The following is a 21081-nucleotide window of genomic DNA, read 5'->3' on the forward strand; positions in this document are numbered from 1 at the left end:
CGTTTTTTCTGGATCAAAAGTGTTACTGTATAAATGCTTTGCAGAACAACTGAGCAAAAAAAAAATGGTCCTTGTTACAAATATTGATGGCCTTTCAATTAAACTTAAAATAATCCTCCAGTTATATTAAGAACCTGTTATCCAAAGTCGGCTTCATTTAATGCACAATGGGCTGAACTCATCCAAGGTGTTAAGTAGATGAAAGTCATTGGGGTGAACCAATAAATTCAGTCAGCCTAAAAATTTCCTTAGTGATTTTGTAAGGGCTTGCATCTCAGAGATATAACTACCTTATGAGACAGCTGTCATTTAAAATCCTGTAGAAATCTACAAAGCAACACTGAATTCTCTGTAATTGGTGTGGACTTATCTATTCAATACTACAGGACGATTTGAAAAACCTTTAGGAAACATACGTTTTCTGTGTATTCACGGTGAAATCTTAGCACATATACATATAATAATGTAACCGTAGTGTGTTATGGTCTGAACTACTTTTAGCATGGAGGCCCAAATTGCATTTCTAAAATATATGTGGGTTACAGTATGAGATGCAGCATTAAAATTCTGGTCCTCAGACACTTTGTGCAGCTTATCATGGTAAAGTCATGAACTGATTGTGAAAGATGCAGTAAGAAAATCCATGCTTGGAGAGTCTTTGAGTTAAGATTGCTGCTATGAGCCAGGCAACCTGGTTTATAAATACATGACTTACAGTTACATAACAACTTAGTTTCTGGGTTTTTGTCTGTAAACTGCAGATAGTGCTTGGTTTTGAGGATATATGAGCACTAACTTGATCATGTGAAGTACTGCAAAAAGGCCAACCCAGTAACACCAAGGGAAATGCAAAAAGAACCAATGGTAGAGTTGCCTGTTTTTTGGTGTGGGATAAATCTTAGCATTTTGATGTTTGCCTGAATGTACTTGTCATATTTTTTTGACTAAAGTCCTCATATCTTTGCAAACATTACAACTCTACCTATAGTCAGTCACAGAAGTTACTCGGTAAACTGCAATTACTCAGGTTGGTTCTAAGCTAAGAGAAGGAATTGACCAAAAAAGAAGTGCTTGTAGCTTGCAAGCATATCACCTTGTATGATATTTCTGCCTGTTCTCAAAAGTTAACCTGGGCTTTATTGTGGCTATATTTGGATTGGAGATCTCCCAGAGCGACTTGTATGTCAGAGCAAATGGGGTTGATAAATCACTTGATAGTGTCCTTCCCCTGCGCCATTTCTTCCAGCTCAGCAGAGAAGCCATATCTGTGTTGTATCAGTGGGGATTGTGCTAGTCAAAATGTTATCTTTCAGATAAAATATATAGCAAGTTCCAATTACTTTGTAACTTTCCCATATCTCTTTTCATCCCAACTTTACAACCTGACCAGCTTCTTTCCATTGCCATCAGACATGTACATTTGAATAGTCCGTGGATGTATCTGTTCCGTATTAGAAATGGCTGTCATCACAGAGTTGGCCAAGCAATATTTTAGGAGGACAGTAGGAAATGCTTAAAGGCACTGGATCGTGGTACAGGCAAAGCTTAGTAGCAAGGTGCTTTTTGCATTGGCATCTTTGTGATACTAACAGTAATCTTTGTCCGTTCTCCTCACTTTACCCAGCAGTTAAAACTTTATGAAGTTGAAATTTTGTTTCGACGTGGATTAAGAGCATACTTAATGCTGTAATACTGGGTTTCAGCGAGGACTTCTATTTGCCAGAAGTTGCCTGCCATATACAATTGCCACTGGCTTCAAGGGGCAAAAACAAGTAGCAGTTTTATTTGGCTATGCAAAAGAATTACTCTGAATATATGAATAAATCATAGGGTGTTATCTCTTTTACTGATGAGTGTACAAATTAAATGCCTCATAGAAAGGTGTTAGAAGAAATGTTAGATATATTTTTAATTAGGTAAATTTTGCTTATTTGAAGGAATTAATCTGTGAGCCCTCTCTCCTTTTCATGGTTATTACTGAGAACCAGGCAGTTAAGTCTGATATTTGAATTGGTAATGAGTTTTTGAATTTTTGAAATGACAGCAGTCTTTGATGATCTCTCTATTTCAAGAGAAGTGAACACATTTGACTAAGACCAAAAGGAGGGAGAATACTTGGACGTTACTTACCAGCAGGGCATGTTGCAGCATACCTAATAACCAAGTATTTTGGATGGCATATTTTATTTAAGCTCTTGTGAAAAAGAGAGTAGATGCATAGATGTAGATTTGAAGCTTGTGAAGAACTGTTCCAAAACAGTTCAGTCCTTTTCACTTACATTTTGATTCTGGGTTAGTTTTAAAGAAAAAGTAATATATATGCAACATTTAAAACTGTATTCCTGTGAAAGTGTACTTCAGAACATGAAGCATTTGTTTCCTTTCACCTGAAGAATCCTTGAGGTTTGGTGTCAGAATGACACACAGAGCCTACCTGATGCTGACAAGTCCTTCCCATCTCTAGTAATGTGATATTTAGTGTTAATGCAATCGTTACGCTAAGTGGAAATCTGAATGATGGAAAGAAGTGACGTTGCAACTGCTGATACTTCTGCAAAAAGAAATACAAAGAAATGCTACATAATTATATGAGACAGAACTGGACAAAGATACGTCCAGGCTGTGTACAGACATCTGAGAGTGATGACTTTTAATAGTTTTAATTAAGCTGGAACATAAGCTACAGAAAGGGCAGCTGAGTGAGAAGTGTGTAGCTAGTGCAGGAGACTGTTTCCCAGATGTAAATTTTGAAGTATCTTTATGTGGCTCATTAATGCTATTTCAGGTAGATTCTGCCATATCAAAGGGGGTATGGTACGATATGCTACAGATGGCTTACTGCTCAACAGTTCTGTGATTGGTAAATATGTGTTACTTGTATTACTGAACGCTGGAGGCCTAAATCTGAAATGATGGATTTTGTAGGTGCAAACACTGTATGTAAAAGCAAGTAGCTTTGTTGTAATTGTTGTGGTTTATGAATACATACAGCTTCCAGAGTTTTATAATCATGTTCTGCTTATGGACGATTCATGAACACTTCCTATCTGGTCACAGAAATATTGAGAGGATGTTGTCGGTTGTCTCCTGGAGTATCAGTGAAAGTGTAGAAGATAAAGGGATATATTCTTAAATAAAACAGATTTTTTTTTATTGAATGATATTATAGGGTAGAATAAGGGAAAAAAATCTACATTTGTATCTTAAAATGTATTCTAAATAGAAACGCATTATTTTCCCTTCCCTGATGTAAGAATGTTTATCAGATCACTTTAAATCGTAATCCAGTGTGTTTAACTGCGCAGTATTCTTAAATAATGAATTCCTGTTGCACAAAACGTAAGTAACAAGAACTACAGCTACACATTTAATAATTGTTTGGGTTTGTTTCATTTTAGTTTCATTTTAGTTCATTTAGAAAGAGCTTTGGCAGCCTGTATGAATGTGTTCACATAGTAGTTCTAGTTACCTGAAGGCAAGAACCGGGGCATTGAGGCTTCTTCTATCTCTCATCTTGAAGGACTGCCTCTAGGTGAGAACTGGTATCATCAGGACCACTGCAGCCTTGTGGTTGCTATCTCAGCCAGTATCTCGGCTCCTGGGCGCCTCTCTGAGAATTTCAGTTTTGCTCTAAGGACAGTTAGATTTCCATGCACCTGGAGAAATGACTGAAAGTGGTTGGCCTGAGTTAACGCACGGGAAGATAACTCCTACCCTCAATTTTTGGTTGCAGTTTGATAATTTTCTGGATTTTATGAAAATACCACAAACTCTTTGAGGCCCACCTGTGCTTTTAAATGTTGTCAGTAGTTTTGAACAAGGCAGTCTGAAAGGCTTGTGTAAGAATGGAGGGTGCAATGTTTAAGATGTTGCTTTGACGCTACCTCAAAAGTATTCTTGGGAAGAGGTGCCTGGTGTGGTAGGTCTGGGAGTGCAGCCATGTAGAATGTAGTTTTATGCTTCAAAATGGGGGATGAAAGCCATATTGCTACCTGTATGATAGTATGGGCTGTGGGGTGTCCAGCACATGTAAATGTGTGTGTGTGTGCACGCCAAACTTGCTGCTTTTACAAATGGTGCTGTTTGACAACTCCTAACATCAACACGCAGGGATTTTGCAAAATTGGTGTTACTTATTTGATGGCTCACTTCTGCTGGGGTATTTTCTTTGTCTAAGATGACACCAAGTAGAAAGTAGAACTGTAGTCAGTGGATCAAATGGTAGGGAGGGCCAGCTGTGAGGATCGATTCCCCTCAGGGATCTACAAACGTTACAGAGCTTGTTGCCCGTGTATCTAGTGCAAGTTAAATGAATTGTTCCCATTAGTGTGCTGGTAGGATGCTCTGGTCTTTGAATGACACAGGGAAGAAGCAGTATAGTGCTTACAGTGAGTACTACAGTGCTTACAGTGGTGTGTCTGCCGTACTCGTGGCAATGTTCTCTTGTCATTGTTAAAACTATGTGAAACGGTGACTTGCAGTAAGGCCCACAGTTTAAGTAAACATACAATTCAAAGAAAGTCTGTGACAGTTTTTAAGAAATGTTGGGTCTCCTTACACTTTGTAGTCTGAAAAAGAACTGTAGGGGCTTGCTTGGATTTATGCAACTTTGAACATTCAGCTGGATGCTGTCAATGTATATGTGTTGCTCTGCAAGACTATTTTGAAATCCTTACTTTGTGATCTGTTCAGTCAGTTGCATAACTAATAGTCATTAAAACAAAGCTAATTCATGGTTTTCCTATAAAGGCTCCTGCTGGAAGTACACTCATATATAGTTAGGAGCTATCTTTGACATTTACTGGGTGAAATACAGTACAGACGTGGGATGGGTGTTTAGCCTGCTTTCTGGCTGTATATTCTGTGGCAACATTTATCACATAAGAACATAATGGCTATTTAATGAAGATTCTTCATTTTGTTTCTCCTGATCTAAGACACTTTATTTGTGAGGACAAAAGAAACATTAAAGCTCAGAGGGACCTTCAGTGAGGTTGTAAAAGAATGAAGTAGTGGCTAAAGGTCTTTATCTTTTATAATGAAGAGTTCTGTTTGAATGAATCTGGGAAAATTACAGTATTTAATCTGACATCAGAGAAAAAAAGTCGGCACTCTGTGCCAGCATTCACATTACCTAGTAACTATTAGTATGTGTGAGATCCACACATAAAAAGATGAGACTCTTCAGCATCAAATGAGTATTAATCTAAGGTTTACCTACAGCTAGGAACAAATTGTTTACGGCAGGATATGAAACAAGGAGTTGCATGTGATGAGTTGTCCAGAATGATATTAGGGGCAAAAGCTTTGCTCAATATTAACCACTAATGAGAAGTTAGTATTTTAATTTTGGGCTAACGTAAGTGCATCTATATTAGCAATAGTATCAGAATCTCAGCCTTAAACACAGACACTGGGATCTTGGATTTGGGTTTTAAATTCTTGTTTCTTTTGAAGAAGTTTTGGTATCAAAGGTTTGAAATCAGTTTGGGTCTGTGAAGAATTTTTGAGTTTGGAAAATTCTAGAAAGACCAGGGAATTCTTTTCACTGAGAATTGTACAGATGACATAACTCATGATACTGGTGTTTTCTCTCATGAATACGGTGTAATTTTGAAAGAAATAGTCATCTGTATGCACTTTTTCACAGGCACTACTATCATTTTAAGAGATATTGGGCAGGGGAGGCTGTCAGCTACTGAAAAATGGAATCATAAAATGCCTAGATGGTACAGCAAGTTACTTTTGGAATCAGGAAGCCAGTCTGCCTGCAAGGGCTAAAAAGATCATCTATCTCAGTAAAATAAGGTCAGAACACTTTTTAAAAATCCTTGGGGTTTGGATCTGTTTGTCTCCTGTATCCTGCATCTGTATTTGAGTAGAAAGTAAAAAAATTCTGGTTTGGAAGATTTTCTGTAGCTAGTTCTGATATAACTGTATTATTCTAGGAGTAAGACTAAAGCAACACCTTAAAAATAAAGCTCTCTGATAGAGTTTAGGTATAAGAGCTGTGAATCTTAGGGGAGAGCAAGGCTGGTTTTTTTCAGTACTTAAGCATTTAGGACAGTCGTGATTCTTGGGACTTTGGTATATGCCTATGAACTTGAGAACAAGAGTGATCCAGACCTGCTGAAAGCCCCTTGGTTTGTATTGTGAGCTCTTTCCTTTTTAGTAAAAGTTGTGAACGAGTCTGGGAAAAACTGGAATATTATATTTTAAAAAATTATGGTCATCATGTTTGAAGTTGTTTTTTAATAAAAAAAAGTTGGGGTTTTTTTGGTTTGGGCGGTGGTTGGGTTTTTTTTTTTCATAATTATGAAAAGCTTCCTTGTTCTTACATGCCTAGTGGATGTTGTCCTTGATCCTTGCTACTCTAGCACATAATTTATTTCTCTTTTGAGTGGACTATAAGCATTGCTGTCCATTCAAAATTTTTGAAAGAAAATACTAAAATTACTTAGAGGACTTTCAGTAATGTGTGCTGATCATCATTAGCAGCTCTTCTGTCAATGACAAGGATACTGTTTTGCAACATCATTTTGTTTAGTTAAATTCACTTAAGTTGTGCTTACAGTACTTGAATGGGTGGTATTTTTATCTTGGTCACCGTAAACAATGGCCTACAAAGATCACAAAATTCTGTCAACTCAGAGATCCTTAGAGAGTTTAATATAAACCATTATTAAAGTTTTTAAAAGAATGAACTCCTTTCTGAATACACTCAGATCTATTATTCTGCTTTGGTAGGTTCTCTGCAAGTGCCCTAGTGTTACATATAATCTTCCACCTTAATTGCTAGCTTTGTGTAGTGACAGAGTAAAAAAAGAAATGGAGTGACAGGATGAAACACAGTGGGATCCAAGCTTTTAATACATTTTCTTTCTGATTTTACACAATACGTCAGGCAGGAGGCTTAGAGTTTAAAATTTTAACTGGTTTTTTCCCCAAGATTTCCAATCTATCATAAAATGACTAAGTTCCTGTCATGGTTTAACCCCAGATAGCAACTAAGTACCACGCAACCACTCATTAACTCACCCCTGCCACTGCCAGCAGGATGGGGAGGAGAATTGGGAAAAAGGTAAAACTCATGGGTTGAGATAGGAACAATTTAATAAATGAAATAAAATATTGTTGTTGTTGTTGTAACAGTTGTATTGAAAAGGAGAGAGAAACAGAGAGGAATAAAACCCAAAGAGAAAAAAAACAAACAGCCAAGTGATGCACAGTGCAGTTGCTCACCCTGTGCTGACTGATGCCCAGCCGGTCCCCCAGCAGCGATTGGCAGCCCCCAGCCAGCCCCCCCAGTTTATATACTGAGGTGACGTTCTACGGTATGGAACAGCCCTTTGGCCAGTTCGGGTCAGCTGCCCTGGCTGTGCCCCCTCCCGGTGTCTTGTGCCCCTCCAGCCCTCTCACTGGCAGAGTCTGAGAAGCTGAAATGTCCTTGACTTCGTATAAACATTACCTAGCAACAACCAAAACCATCTGTGTCTTATCAACATTATTCTTACTAAATCCAAAACACAGCACTGCACCAGCTAGAAGAAGAAAATTTGCTCTGCCCCAGCCAAAAGGAGGACAGTTTGAAAACATGCTAGAGCCTAAATGCTGGCTTGAGGGGAGAGTATAACAAAGTAAAATAAATAGATAGATAGTTACACACACCCACATGAGCAAAGCATCATATACGTATACCATCTACATAGATATGGTGTCATCAGACCGACATGAATCACCTGGTTTTGGCACAAAAGGCAAAGCAAAGAAAACACAATGGTGCTTAACAGAAGTCCTGGTGATCAGTTACGAGCTTTGCCAGTGATGCATGTGTTTATCCATAGAAACTCCTAAGGAAGAGTTTTCTTTAAGATTTAAGAAAATTGCAGTCAAGAATATCCTCCTTTGATTTTTTGCAGAGTAATGTATTCTGCCAGACAGGGAACTTTTCCCTTATCTTTCTGTACATCAAAGTATGTTTTCCCCTTGAAATATGGGAAGTTGACAACTGTACAACAGCAGCAGGGATCTGGGTTCACAGAGTTTCATTATGCTTCTTTATTTGGATGGGCAACTGTGAGAAATAGCTTATGATGTATAAAATATCTGAGTCTCTTTTTGTACTTGAAGACATTGTTATCTCTATTTGAAGTTGGCTAGTGAAGGTCAGTCAGGCTAACCACTTGCAAAAGAATATCCTGTCGCTATTGGTAGATACTCTTTTCAAAGTTCATTGCATCCAGAAAGCTATTTTTGTAAATACCACCCATCATGGTAAATTACATATTGTTAGTGGGAGGGGGAAAGGGAATGGTGGATGCATTCTTTTCATTTTTAAAAAAACGCTGCTTGTTGCAAAGAGCATTGCATAGCAACAATGAAAAGTCTAAGAAGTTAATTTGTTTAAGATTTGGTGTTGATCAGGAATGTCAAATTGCACTGCTGAAGTGATAAGTTCTGTGATAACTGTAATACTGAAACTTTCACTCACTGATAACCATGGCAGTGATATATTGTGGTATTTTCATGACATTTCCTTTGCTTTACTTTGAAGTCTAGTTGGTTAAGTCAGGAAGTCTTTCTGTATTAGCAACACTGAAGTTAGGATTGTATCTTCCTCTCATTTTTATTTTTTTTTATTTGTTAATTAAGTATGGAAAGCTGGCTGTTTAGGATAGTGCTAACGGTGGCAAGTGGTCACACATTAGTGTATCACATTTTGAAATGAAGCCCATTAAAAATGGGATTTTTACATTAAGTAACATTTTGAAGGGAATCGGTAGGTTCTTTGTGCTCCACTCATTAAATATAAATAAATCTTTGTCTTTCAGTGGTGTATTAGGTTTAGGTTTTATTATAATAGTGGCTGTGCATATCTCTGTAAACTGATGGTCTAGTCCCAGAAATATTTACAAATGAGAGCAATCCCAGTTATTCATGCCTAATCTTGTGAATAACATTACTGATGTATGTTGGACTTGCAGAATTAGTTTCTCAAGAGATCCTGTTGATTTCGAAAGAATGATGAGTTGTCTGTGTAAGTCTTCTAGGATACAGCTCAGAGGAAAGGCATTCAAACATATATGCAAGTGGGAGTTAGCACTAGTCCAAAGAAAGCCAAAGATCTTGTAACTCCCCCTTTTTACACTGAGCAGTTTTCAGACTGATTTTTTTGTTCCATAATAAACTCATTTCTAGGAGCTTATTGTACTTCTCGAATGTTCTGAATAGCGGAGTCATTGGCTTCCTGCATTAAAACAAACTGATTGCAGTGATGTAGAAATGTGTTGCATACTTAATACTTACATTTAAAGCACTAGTCATAACCTATCTAACCTAAGTAACAGTTTGGATATGCTGATACATATTTTGCTTGTTTTTTCTAGTCACTTAGAGTTACTGGTGTGAGAAGGAAGGCCTCTTAAAAATTTACAACTCATTTTAATGCAAGTAAAGATTCCTGATTAATTTAAGTCTAATCCTGTTGAACTCACTGGCAACACTTATCCTTGTTCCACCAGATTGCAGTTAGTCACTGTGAAGCCACAGTTCAAAGCAAAATACTTCTTTTTCACTGCAACTACCAGTGTAATTATGAAGAAGATGCAAAAAAAGCATACCTCTGTTGTTTTAAAAGGTTATCTAAAAATATCTGCATAAAACAGCTAAAAGGCCTTACTAGATGGTAATTGTTAATTATTATGGAAACATGTGATTGGAAAAACCCACAACTCATCTCAAAAAAAAAAAATCAGGTAGAAAAATATAAGCACTAGTATTTCCATCACTGTTTCATGTATCAGGGGAAAGTAGGCCCTCAGTCAGCGAATACAGCTAAGTCTGTTTTGTGCTGTGGCAAATCCCATTGTGAAGAGGCTGTGAGTAATCAGAAGTGACAGCATAAGCACTTTCTGTTCAAAGTGATTTTACAGAAAGCATTATTTTCTGAGAAAAGTACACATATGGCTCCCATAATGCTGAAAGAGCACTGATGTATCCATTTATTAGCACTAGTGTTGGGAGAGAAGTTTTTGCAAATGGTGTTCATATTTAAGACCTTTCTCCCTGCATTTCCCATTCCGTAAAACACTCTTAAAATTGTAGGAGCTGGCCAGTTAGGCAAGGGTGGGGCAGGGACTTTGGCCAAGGGAACGCTAGGACAGGCCGTGATGATGAAGACTGTGTCAGGAGCTGTACATGCTGTTCAGTGGTCACTCAGAAAGTCAAACAGCAGCAAAATGTTCTTCCTTGGTGAAATAACAAATGTTCTAACGACCACTGTAATGTCAAATTCAAAGGGTAAGGCAGACCTTTAGAAAAAACCTAGAGAGAGGGGCGGTTTTGCTCTCTTACCAAAGAGGGCATAAGGTACCGTTCGTGCATTTTGACATAGATACTTCAGATCTCTCTGCTTCTTCTCACTCTGTCCCTCTTCTTGCCCTAAGCTATCATTCCGATAATAGCACTCACCTCCTTGACACATGCAGCTGTCCTGTCCTGTGAGTCAGCCAGTAATGATTGGTCTGGAATGAAAATCCCAGAAAGCTGGCTCTTACAAAATGTGAATTTAAAGGATGAATTTGCCTCCTGTAGTGGCTACTTATGTAACTAAAAGGTTTTATTTTTCATAGAATCATAGAATGGTGTAGGTTGGAAGGGACTTTGAAAGTCATCTAGTCCCAATGCCCCGCCATGGGCAGGGACACCCCCCACCAGCCCAGGTTGCTCCAAGCCCCATCCAGCCTGGCCTTGAGCACTGCCAGGGATGGGGCACCCACAGCAGCTCTGATGGAACATGCCTGTTTCAGTGCCTTGCCGTCCTCGCAGTAAAGAATTTCTTCCCAATACCCAATCTGAATCTTCCCTCTTGCAATTTAAAGCCATCACCCCTTGTCCTGTCACTACAGGCCCTTGTAAAAGCTTCCTTGTTGGGCCCTTTAGGCACTGGAAGGTGCTGTCAGGTCTCCCTGGAGCCTCCTCTTCTCCAGGCTGACCAACCCCAGCATCTTTCCTCAGCCTGTCCCCGCAGGAGAGGTGCTCCAGCCCTCTGACCATCTCCATGGCCCCCATTTTTGTTAGGCTTGTTTTCCTTTTGTTCTTATTGCTTACCCTGCGTCTAGGTTGGAGGTTACAACCCTAATGATAGGTACAACCCTAAGGAATATGAAGATTTGGCCAGGACCTTTCAGTTTAAGGTGGTACACATACGTAATCAAGTTCTGATATTCTGGTATTTGTAAATTGCTTACCAGTGTGTCACACATTAAAATTACTCAAAGGAACTGCTCAGAACTACTCTTCCTAGAGGCTGGAACCTCCCAGCTTTTCTTTTCAGGGAAAAGAAATGTTCCAGTGCTCACACTTGTAGAACTTGGTGGTTCAAAATCAAAAGGCCAATAGTAACACAAGTGCAATTAAAAAAAAAAATCCTCATAACGTTTATGTTAAAATTGATAGCTACATATTTGGAGTTGGCATTGTGGATTTGTGTATTTACAAAAAACTTTAATAATCTGGAAACTGTTAGCTTTGGAAGTTAGTTCTAAATTTACAAATAAGATAGCTATATTTTTCTGAATTATTGTAACCTACTGCCTCCCTGGGATGTTTCACAACAAAGAAGCCTGAAATAAAAGCCTTTTCTTTTCCATAGTAATTTGGTTTTGGAAGAGGTGGTTAAAGGAATAGGAGGGTAGCAAAGGAGATTCAGGTCTCTCCGTCTTTCATGAACAGTAAGCCAAACAATTCCAATTCCAAAATTTCATTACAGGCCTTAATCACAAATGAAATGTTTCAAATACTTGTACCGCTTCCAGTAACCTCTTTCTCTTCTCATAAAATTCCCCCCAAGGAGAGTAAAGCTTAAATGCTGAGGGGTCTGAGTGCAGCACCATTTATCTACCAAAGTGGAGACAATATTGTTTGTATTCAAGCATGAATTCCGATGACATTTAACAGAGTTAATTTTATCTTTATTTGGTATTATGAATTTTGCCTCATTCTGTTCACTCTGTTGCTTTCTTTAAAATGCCTCTCAAATTTCACTGGCACTGGACCGTTGTTGGTGATTGCCGCCACATGCCTGTCTCGCATAAAAAAAATCTTTATTACTTCAGAAAGTATATATTTAACAGCTTGCAGATATTTGCATCTGGCTTGGAATTATGGCAAGTAATACTCATATTGAGAGAGCTGTTCATTTGGTTTTAATGAGCGTAAGCTACAGCTTGCAGTTAAGGAACTACTTGAATTTAATAACATAGCAAATAAATTGTTGTACTGCTCAAATCCGTTCTGTCTGGGTAGTTTGATGTGCACTAGTTAATATGAGTGTGGGAAAAAAGGGGCCTTCTATAGTGTTGTCGGTGTCTTGTTTGCATCAGCTTCAGTTTTAAAACACCAGCGTGTTGATACACATTCCAGCAACAAAATTTAAGCAATACAGCAATACATGTTTGAACATTTATTGATGAGGTGTAAGGAAAGAATACACTCTTGAAGTCTGCATGCAAAGAAGAGAGATCCTCCCACCTCTAACGTACAAATCATTGCAATTTTCATTCCTTTTTTATAGTGGCTGCTGTGTGTCTGATATAAAATAGTTCAATGATGAAATACGTGTCAAAAGAATTTACTCGGTGGTCACTTTGCTAATGTTGGTATCATTTCTTCCCTGCAGGTATTTCTGTAACAAAGAAGACTCATACATGTAAGTAATATCTTTTGATTTGGCCTTCTTTTGCAAATGGAATTTGTGTTAGGCTGTGCTGTGGCGCTAAGATTATTAGGTGTTGGTCTGGTCTGAGAAGGCTCTGCTTTGCAAATTCTGGTGGGTTTTCTGCTTTAGAGCAGTTCAAGTCCTCGCCTGAAATGTCGTCTAAATGAATGTACAATGCATGTGTGTGTTTGTATATGTGCGTGTGCATTTGCATATGTGTTAAGTCAGAGAGCAGGAAAAGAGAGAATTCTTTATTCTTGGTTTATTTGAAGAAAGACAGAATTCCTTATTCTAATGTGTGTACCTTACAGCTAGCTGATAATTAACCTATCCAGGAAATACAGGTGAGGAGAATGGTTATATTTTTATGTCTGTTATATATACAGTATGATTCAAAGAAAAATAAATTATTTAACATCTTCTGTCCCGTCCTATGCATTAATCTGAAAGGTAAATCGTTCTGTGCTTGTGCTTAAGGAGCTCTTGATGAAAACAAGGAGGTTGCTGTTTTGCTCTCAACCACATAAACAGTCCTCATAAATGGCAACCTTGGAAATGGATGTGGATGTGTGCATTTACTTAGGTATACATTTATTCTGAATCTTCTTCAAAGACATCATTATTGGGGATCAACTCTCATCTACTCTGCAGTGAGTTAAAAACACAATTCCAAGAAAATGGTACAATTTTTAGCTGAAGGAGATACACTGAGTTTCTTTGGATACTGTGGAGGTTTGGAAATCTGGTAGTGCAGGAATTTTATTTGCCCAAGATCTGAAAGGAGTAGGCTAAAGCTGAGGCTATTAGTCTCATGAAAACCTTCTACCAAAACAGGTGGTAGGCTGCACAAAATTGACAAAGATATATGTATTTTAGCAGGGTTATGCATTTGAAGTATGTTCACCGCAGCTTCTAGGGTTAAAGTGGTGTCTTGAAGTGTCTTATGTTAATTTCATTCTTACTTCATTCCTGGTTTAAAAATATTCATGTAATGAAAAATCTTACTTGAGATTATGAATTCTCACCGTAGAGTTACAGAATACAGTTGCTGGATTTAAGAATTTCAAATGAGAAACTGACTTGTATGAGTTTTGAAGCAAATGTTAGATGTCACAAAATTTTAGAAGCATGATGGTCCTCCTGTGCCTAGGTGGGCTTGCTGCTTAACGCATCCTTAGTGTCACATCCTCTTTGGCTGAAATGCGTATGTGGTTTCCGTTGAACGTAATGCAAGCTACAGGTAGGCTTCTGAGGGCAGAATTTGACCCTTACGTTTTTGGTGAATATTTGAGCTCATGCTGACTGAGATTGACAGTACAGGAGACTGAAGTCCTCTGTATATCCGCAGGCCAGGCATTGTACAGACAGCTTCCTTGCACAGCCTTGCCCATGAGCTCAACCCTGGCCTGGAGCGACCACCCTCTCTAGAGGTGGTAAGTAATTCGGTGTTTTTGCTAGCTCAGTCTTGGGCCTCTCTTGTATAGAGGCTAATGACTGTACATGGTGGTTTGTAACGCTCCACCTGGGAGTCAGCAGAAATCTCCCTATATATTTTGTGTACAGCAGTGCCATGTACTGACCTGCTAGAAGGGTCACATCTCCAGTTCCAGTATTCCATAATTTTTGTAGGGAAGATTAAATAGTAACCACAGACCTAAAGAGTGTAGGAAATACACGCTCTTAAGCCATACCCGACTGATAAAGCGTTGTCATCATGTATATCTCAGTGGATGCTATGTTTGAGGCTTACGATGAAAAAAAGATGTATTCATCAAATGTATTAGATGATTAGCTACTGTTCACCATATATGGCCTTTAATCTAGTTAAGACAGAAATTAGGGTCCCAGCATCTTCCGTGCTGAGAACTCTGTTTGTGCTATTCTAAGAGAACTGTCAAAGAGTAGCTCCCTGATTTTTTAATCAGTTGTCATGCAATTTCTGAAGCATGAACAAAAAAGTTCCCTGAATAATAGGAAGATAAGCTTGCCCATTAAGAAAGGATTAAAATAGAAGTCGCAATATGCTGTAATTGGCATGATGAAAATGCTGGGTACGTTTGCTAGCAAATATGTATGAGGTTTCATTCAGTTTTGGTTGAAGTTCTTTTAGAATTCATTTCTGTTATGACAAATTTTCATAGAGCAGGAATTAATGTAAATTGTGCATCTTTGGCATTTCGGCACCATGCACAATAAGCATTTTTTTTTTTCCTTATTGCTTAGAATTTTTGTTATTATTGAATAGAAGAAGTAGACATCAAAATTCACAGGTTTGGAATGACTTGGGGAAAAAATAAGTTGATAGAAACACTTAAAGGCAAAAATTGCAACTCAAATATGAGTTGTTAACAACTACAAATGACAAGGAATTTTTGTTTATCAAATCAATCTAGAGTTTGCCTGTCACTTTCTCAGTGTAACATATCCAAATTAAGTTACATAGAGTAGGATCTCTGCAAAGGAATTTCAAAAAACATTGTCACAAACACCTTGTGAAGTGTATATACGTTGTCTGCACTACTGCTTAAGAAAAATGGATGCAGTCATCTTATTCCAGGTTTACAATGTATGGCTTATGAGGGTGTTGACTGACTATAAACTAGCACTTACTTCTAATGATTTTTTGGCTTCATTCGTGAAGTATGACACCACAAAGTTTGATACATTATGCATTTGAAACTTCAGATTAATCCTTTTCAGACTTCATCCTTACAGCCATTTCAATTGTGCAGGTTTTGGAATTGGTGGTGGTCAGTCCCCACCACTTAGTTCTTCCTGGGTTTATTGTTTGAGATTTTGGGTATATTTTACCCCCTTCTTGGCATAGTCTGTCACAAAAACGTTCTGTCAGCTGAAATTGAACTACTGTGCTGATGACAGGTGCTCAGGTCATTTCTGAATCAAACAGTAGTTCAGGATTCATACACATGCAATATAGTGCTGAAAAAGTATGGTTCTATCATAATGTAACTAGCTAAATAAAACCTCAGAGATTTTCAGTCTTCTTGATTCAGCCGATTTTATCCCAGTATTCTGTTTCATTAGCTGCTTCTCCACATCCTCTCTTTGCCAGAGTTTGAGCGTTACAAAACCTGCCATTTTTAAACGGGGACTGTAGTAGTCTTCCAGGCAGCACTGTAAAGAGTAAGTTTTGTCCACCTCAAAATGCAGTTTCTCCCTCAGTAGATTAAGCAGGCTTTTGAAGTGAAAACTCATGTCCTCTGTCTATTTGAAGAACTATTCTCTCTTGGCCTCACATGGCGATTTGTTAGGTTAACCATCACCTCATACAACCTTTACTCTAGCTAAGCCAGATGGTAGAGGTCAAGTCCTATCTCATGTTCCATACAAAGTGGGACTTCTGGTGTTTCAGTTCTTTTTTTGACTCAAGAAAGGTATGACTGACACTTAGATTCTTTTCTGATCATTTAATTTGTATTAATATTTGTGATGCAACCCTCTTCCTCTCGTATTTCATGCTCTTAATAGAAAAGTACTCAAAGTGAGTGATGACTGATGCACAGCTTCAGCCTTTCTGCAAATTCAGGCAGGCATCATTGTATCAGTGATAATAAAGATCTGAAATTCTGGCAAACAGAAGGCTGCAAAGGACCTGGCATTTATACCTACTGACTTGGGTTTATGCTCAGTCCTGAAGTGTGTAGTATTTTATTTCTCCCATCTTAAATCTAAATCCTGCCACACTTCATGTAATGAGTTTGATGCCTCTCCCAGAACACTTGTGACTCAGAACTATCACACAGATAAATCGCCTTATTTTTCTCCAGATCATTTTTCTATCCTGGCGCTGACTTTCTTAAAAGGTTTTGACTTGACTGCCTATCAAAGTAAGGGGTGTTTTCCTGTGGACGCACCCGGAAGGCTAATACTGCAATGAATCCACGATGTAACGGCACCTTCTTTCTCTTGCCATTTAAATTGTCATGGGCCTCAGTTAGAAGCTTTAAAGGAGTTTGATTACATAGCTGGAGTCCATATCTGCATAGAGGGCCAGGTACCTTCAGTTGTTTGCTTACCTGACATTACCTGAAAAAAGACAGAGATTTTCCAAGCCTTCTTTTCACGCAGTTTTCTGTCTGTCTCCAGCAAGTCATGCAAGAGCTCCTGCCATCCATCGGTACGTTGTTCTGCAGCACAAAAAGAGTCAGGAGCCCTAGCTCCTAGTGACACTTGCTCGTCAGTGCAGAGGCAGGGGCCTGGGGGGTGCTCCTGCCTGGACTCGTGCTACTTCCATCATTGGGTTTAACTTTCCAGTGGCAGTGCACCTACAGATCACTGTCAACACGCAGCATGGGTGATGGCCCTTTGTGAGCCGAGTCCAAAACTGTTTGACAACTGCCTACTTCATACAGTTATCTAAATTATCTAAATTGACTAAATTATCACCGTTTGGAGAGAAAGTGCATGTTTCTCTGGGCAGTCCCAGTGACGGACAGCCAGACTTGGTTCCTATACCTGGACCAGCTCACTTTTCAGGGAAATTTAAGATTGTCTGACCTGTCCAGTCTGTTCTCTCATGCCTTTATGATAAGGATTTCCCTTATTGATAATGGAACTTTTTAGTTGTGCTACTTTACCACTATTCTCTCCTAAATCTCTGACTCCATAAAGGCTGTTGCAAAATGGTGTTCAGAATGTATACCTCACTCTCAACTTAAACATATGTATATAGAATACTTCACATTGCTTCCTGAGGTAGAATTAGGCTAGGGCAGCTATACCTTCTCCGTACCTGGACAGGTTTGGTGTGAACTGTCACATTTCAGTATGTCACCACTCCTTGTTACCTGCTCCCTGAGCTACCGCAGATTTTGACACTTGCTTCTTTATTCTGTGTCGCTGCCTGGTAGCATGATACTGGCAGAAGTGATGTCTGGCAATTGTGCTTTGTGGATTGCATTGTGGTAGGTGCAACAGTGAAAAAGCCACTGTTAGTGATCCGTGGGTTGATTTTGTTCATCCTTTATTATCTCTGTTTGCTTATAATGCAAATAGATGTACTTGTGTATCATATCTGGTACTGTATTTTATATTTTCATAAGCCAAGATATATCCATCCAGATTTAACAGAAAATACTTATACCAAAACCCTCTGTAGATTGAGAAACCTTTGTAACTTGAAGATATTTGCCCCTTATTTCAGACTTGGGACTTCTCTGCTTTTTGCCATTTGCCAAAATAGTTATTCTAGAGTGATTTTTCATAAACAGTTATATCAGCAGGCATCTCTGTATGAATTCCTTGATTTTAGTTGGAATATCCCTTACTGACACTGAAATTATCCTTTCAGTTAATTTCTGGCAGATAAGAAATGTTTCCAAAGGTAGGCACTGATTTTAATGACATGAGCTTCTGCTGGCAAATTAAGTGAGGCTTGTGTGCTTTTATTTTTTATCACTAAATAAAAGCATTTGCATGAAGAGCTGACAGCTTTGTTGGCAGAGGGTAGAAGCAGACCAATCCCTTCTGCTATCTGAGATGCCATACCAAGCACCTATCCCAACCCCTTCCCGCACTCCCGCATCAAGCTCTGGGACTATTACTACACGAATCTTATAGTAGGTGTTGGTCTAGAGCAGTACCTTGACTCTGTGTACTTCAGTGAGATTTACGCTCAGGCTAAGTGGTCAATTCATGTTTTGAGTTTACACTGCAATTGGAAGGTTTGATTACACCATGGGAAGGTCAACTTGGCTGTATACTTTCTACTATATATAACAAGTCCTCAGAAGTTGGAGTGTCTCAGTAGATATCCATTATCCTGACAAGCCCTAAGCCTTTAACTGGAGCCTGGAGCACTGTACCTTCATTGCTGCTGCTGTAGCACGACTAGCCAAAAAAGCGAGTGTCTTGTTCTTTGGGCATAGGCACACTTTTGGTACTATCTGGAGCAGAGATCCATTCCTAAATCGTGTCCTTCATATCTTTGGCTCTGAGCAGTTGCTAAGAAAAGCACATTGCTTGTTAGAAACTGGAGCTGGTTTGGGACAGAAGACAGCTCTTCAGCTTCTCAGATGTCCAAATATCCTAGAGCTATTATTTGCCAACGTTCTACAAGCATATTAAGGTTTGCAGCTTAATTGAATTCAAGACCTGGATTTCTCTTTTTCTCTGATTTTACTTTGCACATTATATTTATAGCTACTGCTAAAGATTTCTCAAAGTTTGTTAATGATTTTGTTTAATTGCATTAAAGGGAAAAACAACTGTTGGTTTGGGGTTTTTTTCCTGATCTGGTTTATAATTACTTAGTATGTCTACTGTGCATTGTACTGTTTACTTCATCTCATGCATTTTGTGTGCTGGCTAAAGTAAGTAAAGGATACTTTTCCTTCACAAAATAGGAGTCTGCAGAAAACTGATGGTTAACAGGCTCTGCTGTTAGCACCAAGGCCTAAAGAGAACAGGTGAAAACTAAACCCTGTCCCCTGAGGCAAATAAAATAGCTGTTTGGTCCCCTGTGTGTAACCTCCTAATAACTTTACTGGGCAGCCTTAAGATCCCTTGGGGGCTTCTCTGCAAGAGCACTCCCTCTCTTTGTTCAGATTGCTTATTAAAAATGATTTTATAATGAAGTTGCCTCAAATAGCAGCTACTTTCCTGCTTGTCCTTGAAGCACTGTTTGCCCTGGTGAAGAATCTGAAGACAACTATCTAGGGCTTTTCTCTTGTTCAAAACTTTTACTGAACTACTGCTACACTTGAAAATTTTTTTTCCTTTTTTTCCTGTGAGCCAAAGCAAACCTCTTCATCAGCAGCTAGATATTGTACCTTTAATTCCGCTTCGAAGCCATCCCTGTAAAAACTTTGGTTTTGGTGCCAGCATTATCAATCGATCAGTTTTATTCCCTTCCACACTATGTTAGTGACTCGTTTTACCCGAGAGAGAATGAATGTGGCCTTCTTGTTGTGATGGCCAAGTTACTGAGTACATGGCAAAGATGAAGGCACTGTCAAATAATGAGAAGAGGAGGGAATATTTTTTAAATCATGAAATGTTTTTGGCTGGCTTGGAAGAAAGAGTACGCAAAGTCACAATGCTGCGTGTGAATGTGTGAGTTTCATGACATGGATATAGGTGGAAATCTGTGGATGCTCTGGTTCTTCATGGTAGGTCTGTAGCAGTGAAATATTTTCTCTTTGAAAGTTCTGTTATTTGTGAGCGAGACTGGCCCTTTGCCCATGTGGAAGCAGCTGTGGGTGAAGTGTCAGCAGAACCTTTTATTAAAGCATGTTCTGTGCCCTCACAGAGTAACTGGTCAGAGGTGAGACAAATCTGGTGCCTCTAATCTTCTATTAGCTACCCAAAAGCTTGGCTTGGGCCCCAACTCTTTGGCACAGTTGGAAGGAACATTTCATTTTCTCTAAGGCTGATAGAACAGGCAATTAAATGCACTGCCCTGGAAGTCCCATGGGGAACTCTGTCTATTAGCTGCACTTGAAGCTAATGTCACGTCTCTTCTCTGGTTCTGTTCTGAGTATATGGAGCAGCTTCTGTCTGCATGGGATTTTTTGGCTGTAACCATTAATTATGGACTTATTTTACTGTGAGTTTTCTGGTAAATACCTTAAGGTAGGTTTTTCTGTGCCTCTGTAGCAAAGCAGGATGCAAACTACAGCAAGGTACAAAACTGTGAACAGGTAAAAATTAATTTTGGCAAATAAAGACTGATAAGCATTTGCAAAGTTTTAATCATCCAGTATCAAAATGTATGTGTGTGTGTGTGTGGATTATAGTTGAAATACTTCTGAATTACAGCTACCTAGCAAATTCAATTAGACGAGGCAGAAGAAAGGTCTTAAATTTTGCAGGTCTTTATCTGGAGGTAAGTCCTGACCCTTTTCATACCTCTAATATATGCTAGTAGAGGTTACAAATCAATACATTCCAATTCTGGTCACACTTCACTTCTTTTTCTGGTCTGTTGTGTGGAAGCATACAGGATAGACAGAGACATTCTCTTCCATGTTTAAAAAAATTACTTGGAGGCCCATGTTTTAAGGAATGATGAAGTGTTGGGAGAACATTAGGAGGTTTCTGATATTAGACACCTGAATTCTGTCAGTGTGGTTGATGGGTATGAAGCGATTGTGGATGTGACTCAAAACCAAATTTAAACTGTTTATGGACATAAATTACATTGGGAATGTCTGCAGTGCTCTCTCATACCCAAGTCTCGCCTTATAATTCCCTAGAAAGTTGTTCTTACACTTCTAGTACCCTTCTCTTCTCAATCTCTTAATTCCTAAGGCCATTTGTCTGATGTTAGAAATACTGAATTGTCATGAACACCCCAACAGAGAAAGGGTGGGACTGATCTGAAACCTATTGCAGCTGCTGTA

At 38.8% G+C, this 21081-nt stretch overlaps 1 protein-coding gene across 3 annotated transcripts in view; it reads left to right on the forward strand.

Moving 5' to 3' along the window:
* Positions 1 to 21081, forward strand: part of RORA (RAR related orphan receptor A) — a 477306-nt gene that overhangs the window by 350329 nt on the left and 105896 nt on the right. For 2 of the 3 annotated variants that reach the window (XM_080395591.1, XM_080395595.1), the window contains one exon: positions 12680 to 12709. The exons of the other annotated variant lie outside the window; for it this stretch is intronic. In XM_080395591.1, coding sequence (XP_080251717.1) covers positions 12680 to 12709 — 30 coding nt within the window. The remainder of the gene's footprint in view (positions 1 to 12679; positions 12710 to 21081) is intronic. 3 annotated transcript variants of the gene reach the window in all.

The sequence above is a fragment of the Falco punctatus genome, assembly GCF_963210335.1.
Source record: "Falco punctatus genome assembly, chromosome: 7".
Classification (NCBI taxonomy): Eukaryota; Metazoa; Chordata; class Aves; order Falconiformes; family Falconidae; genus Falco; species Falco punctatus.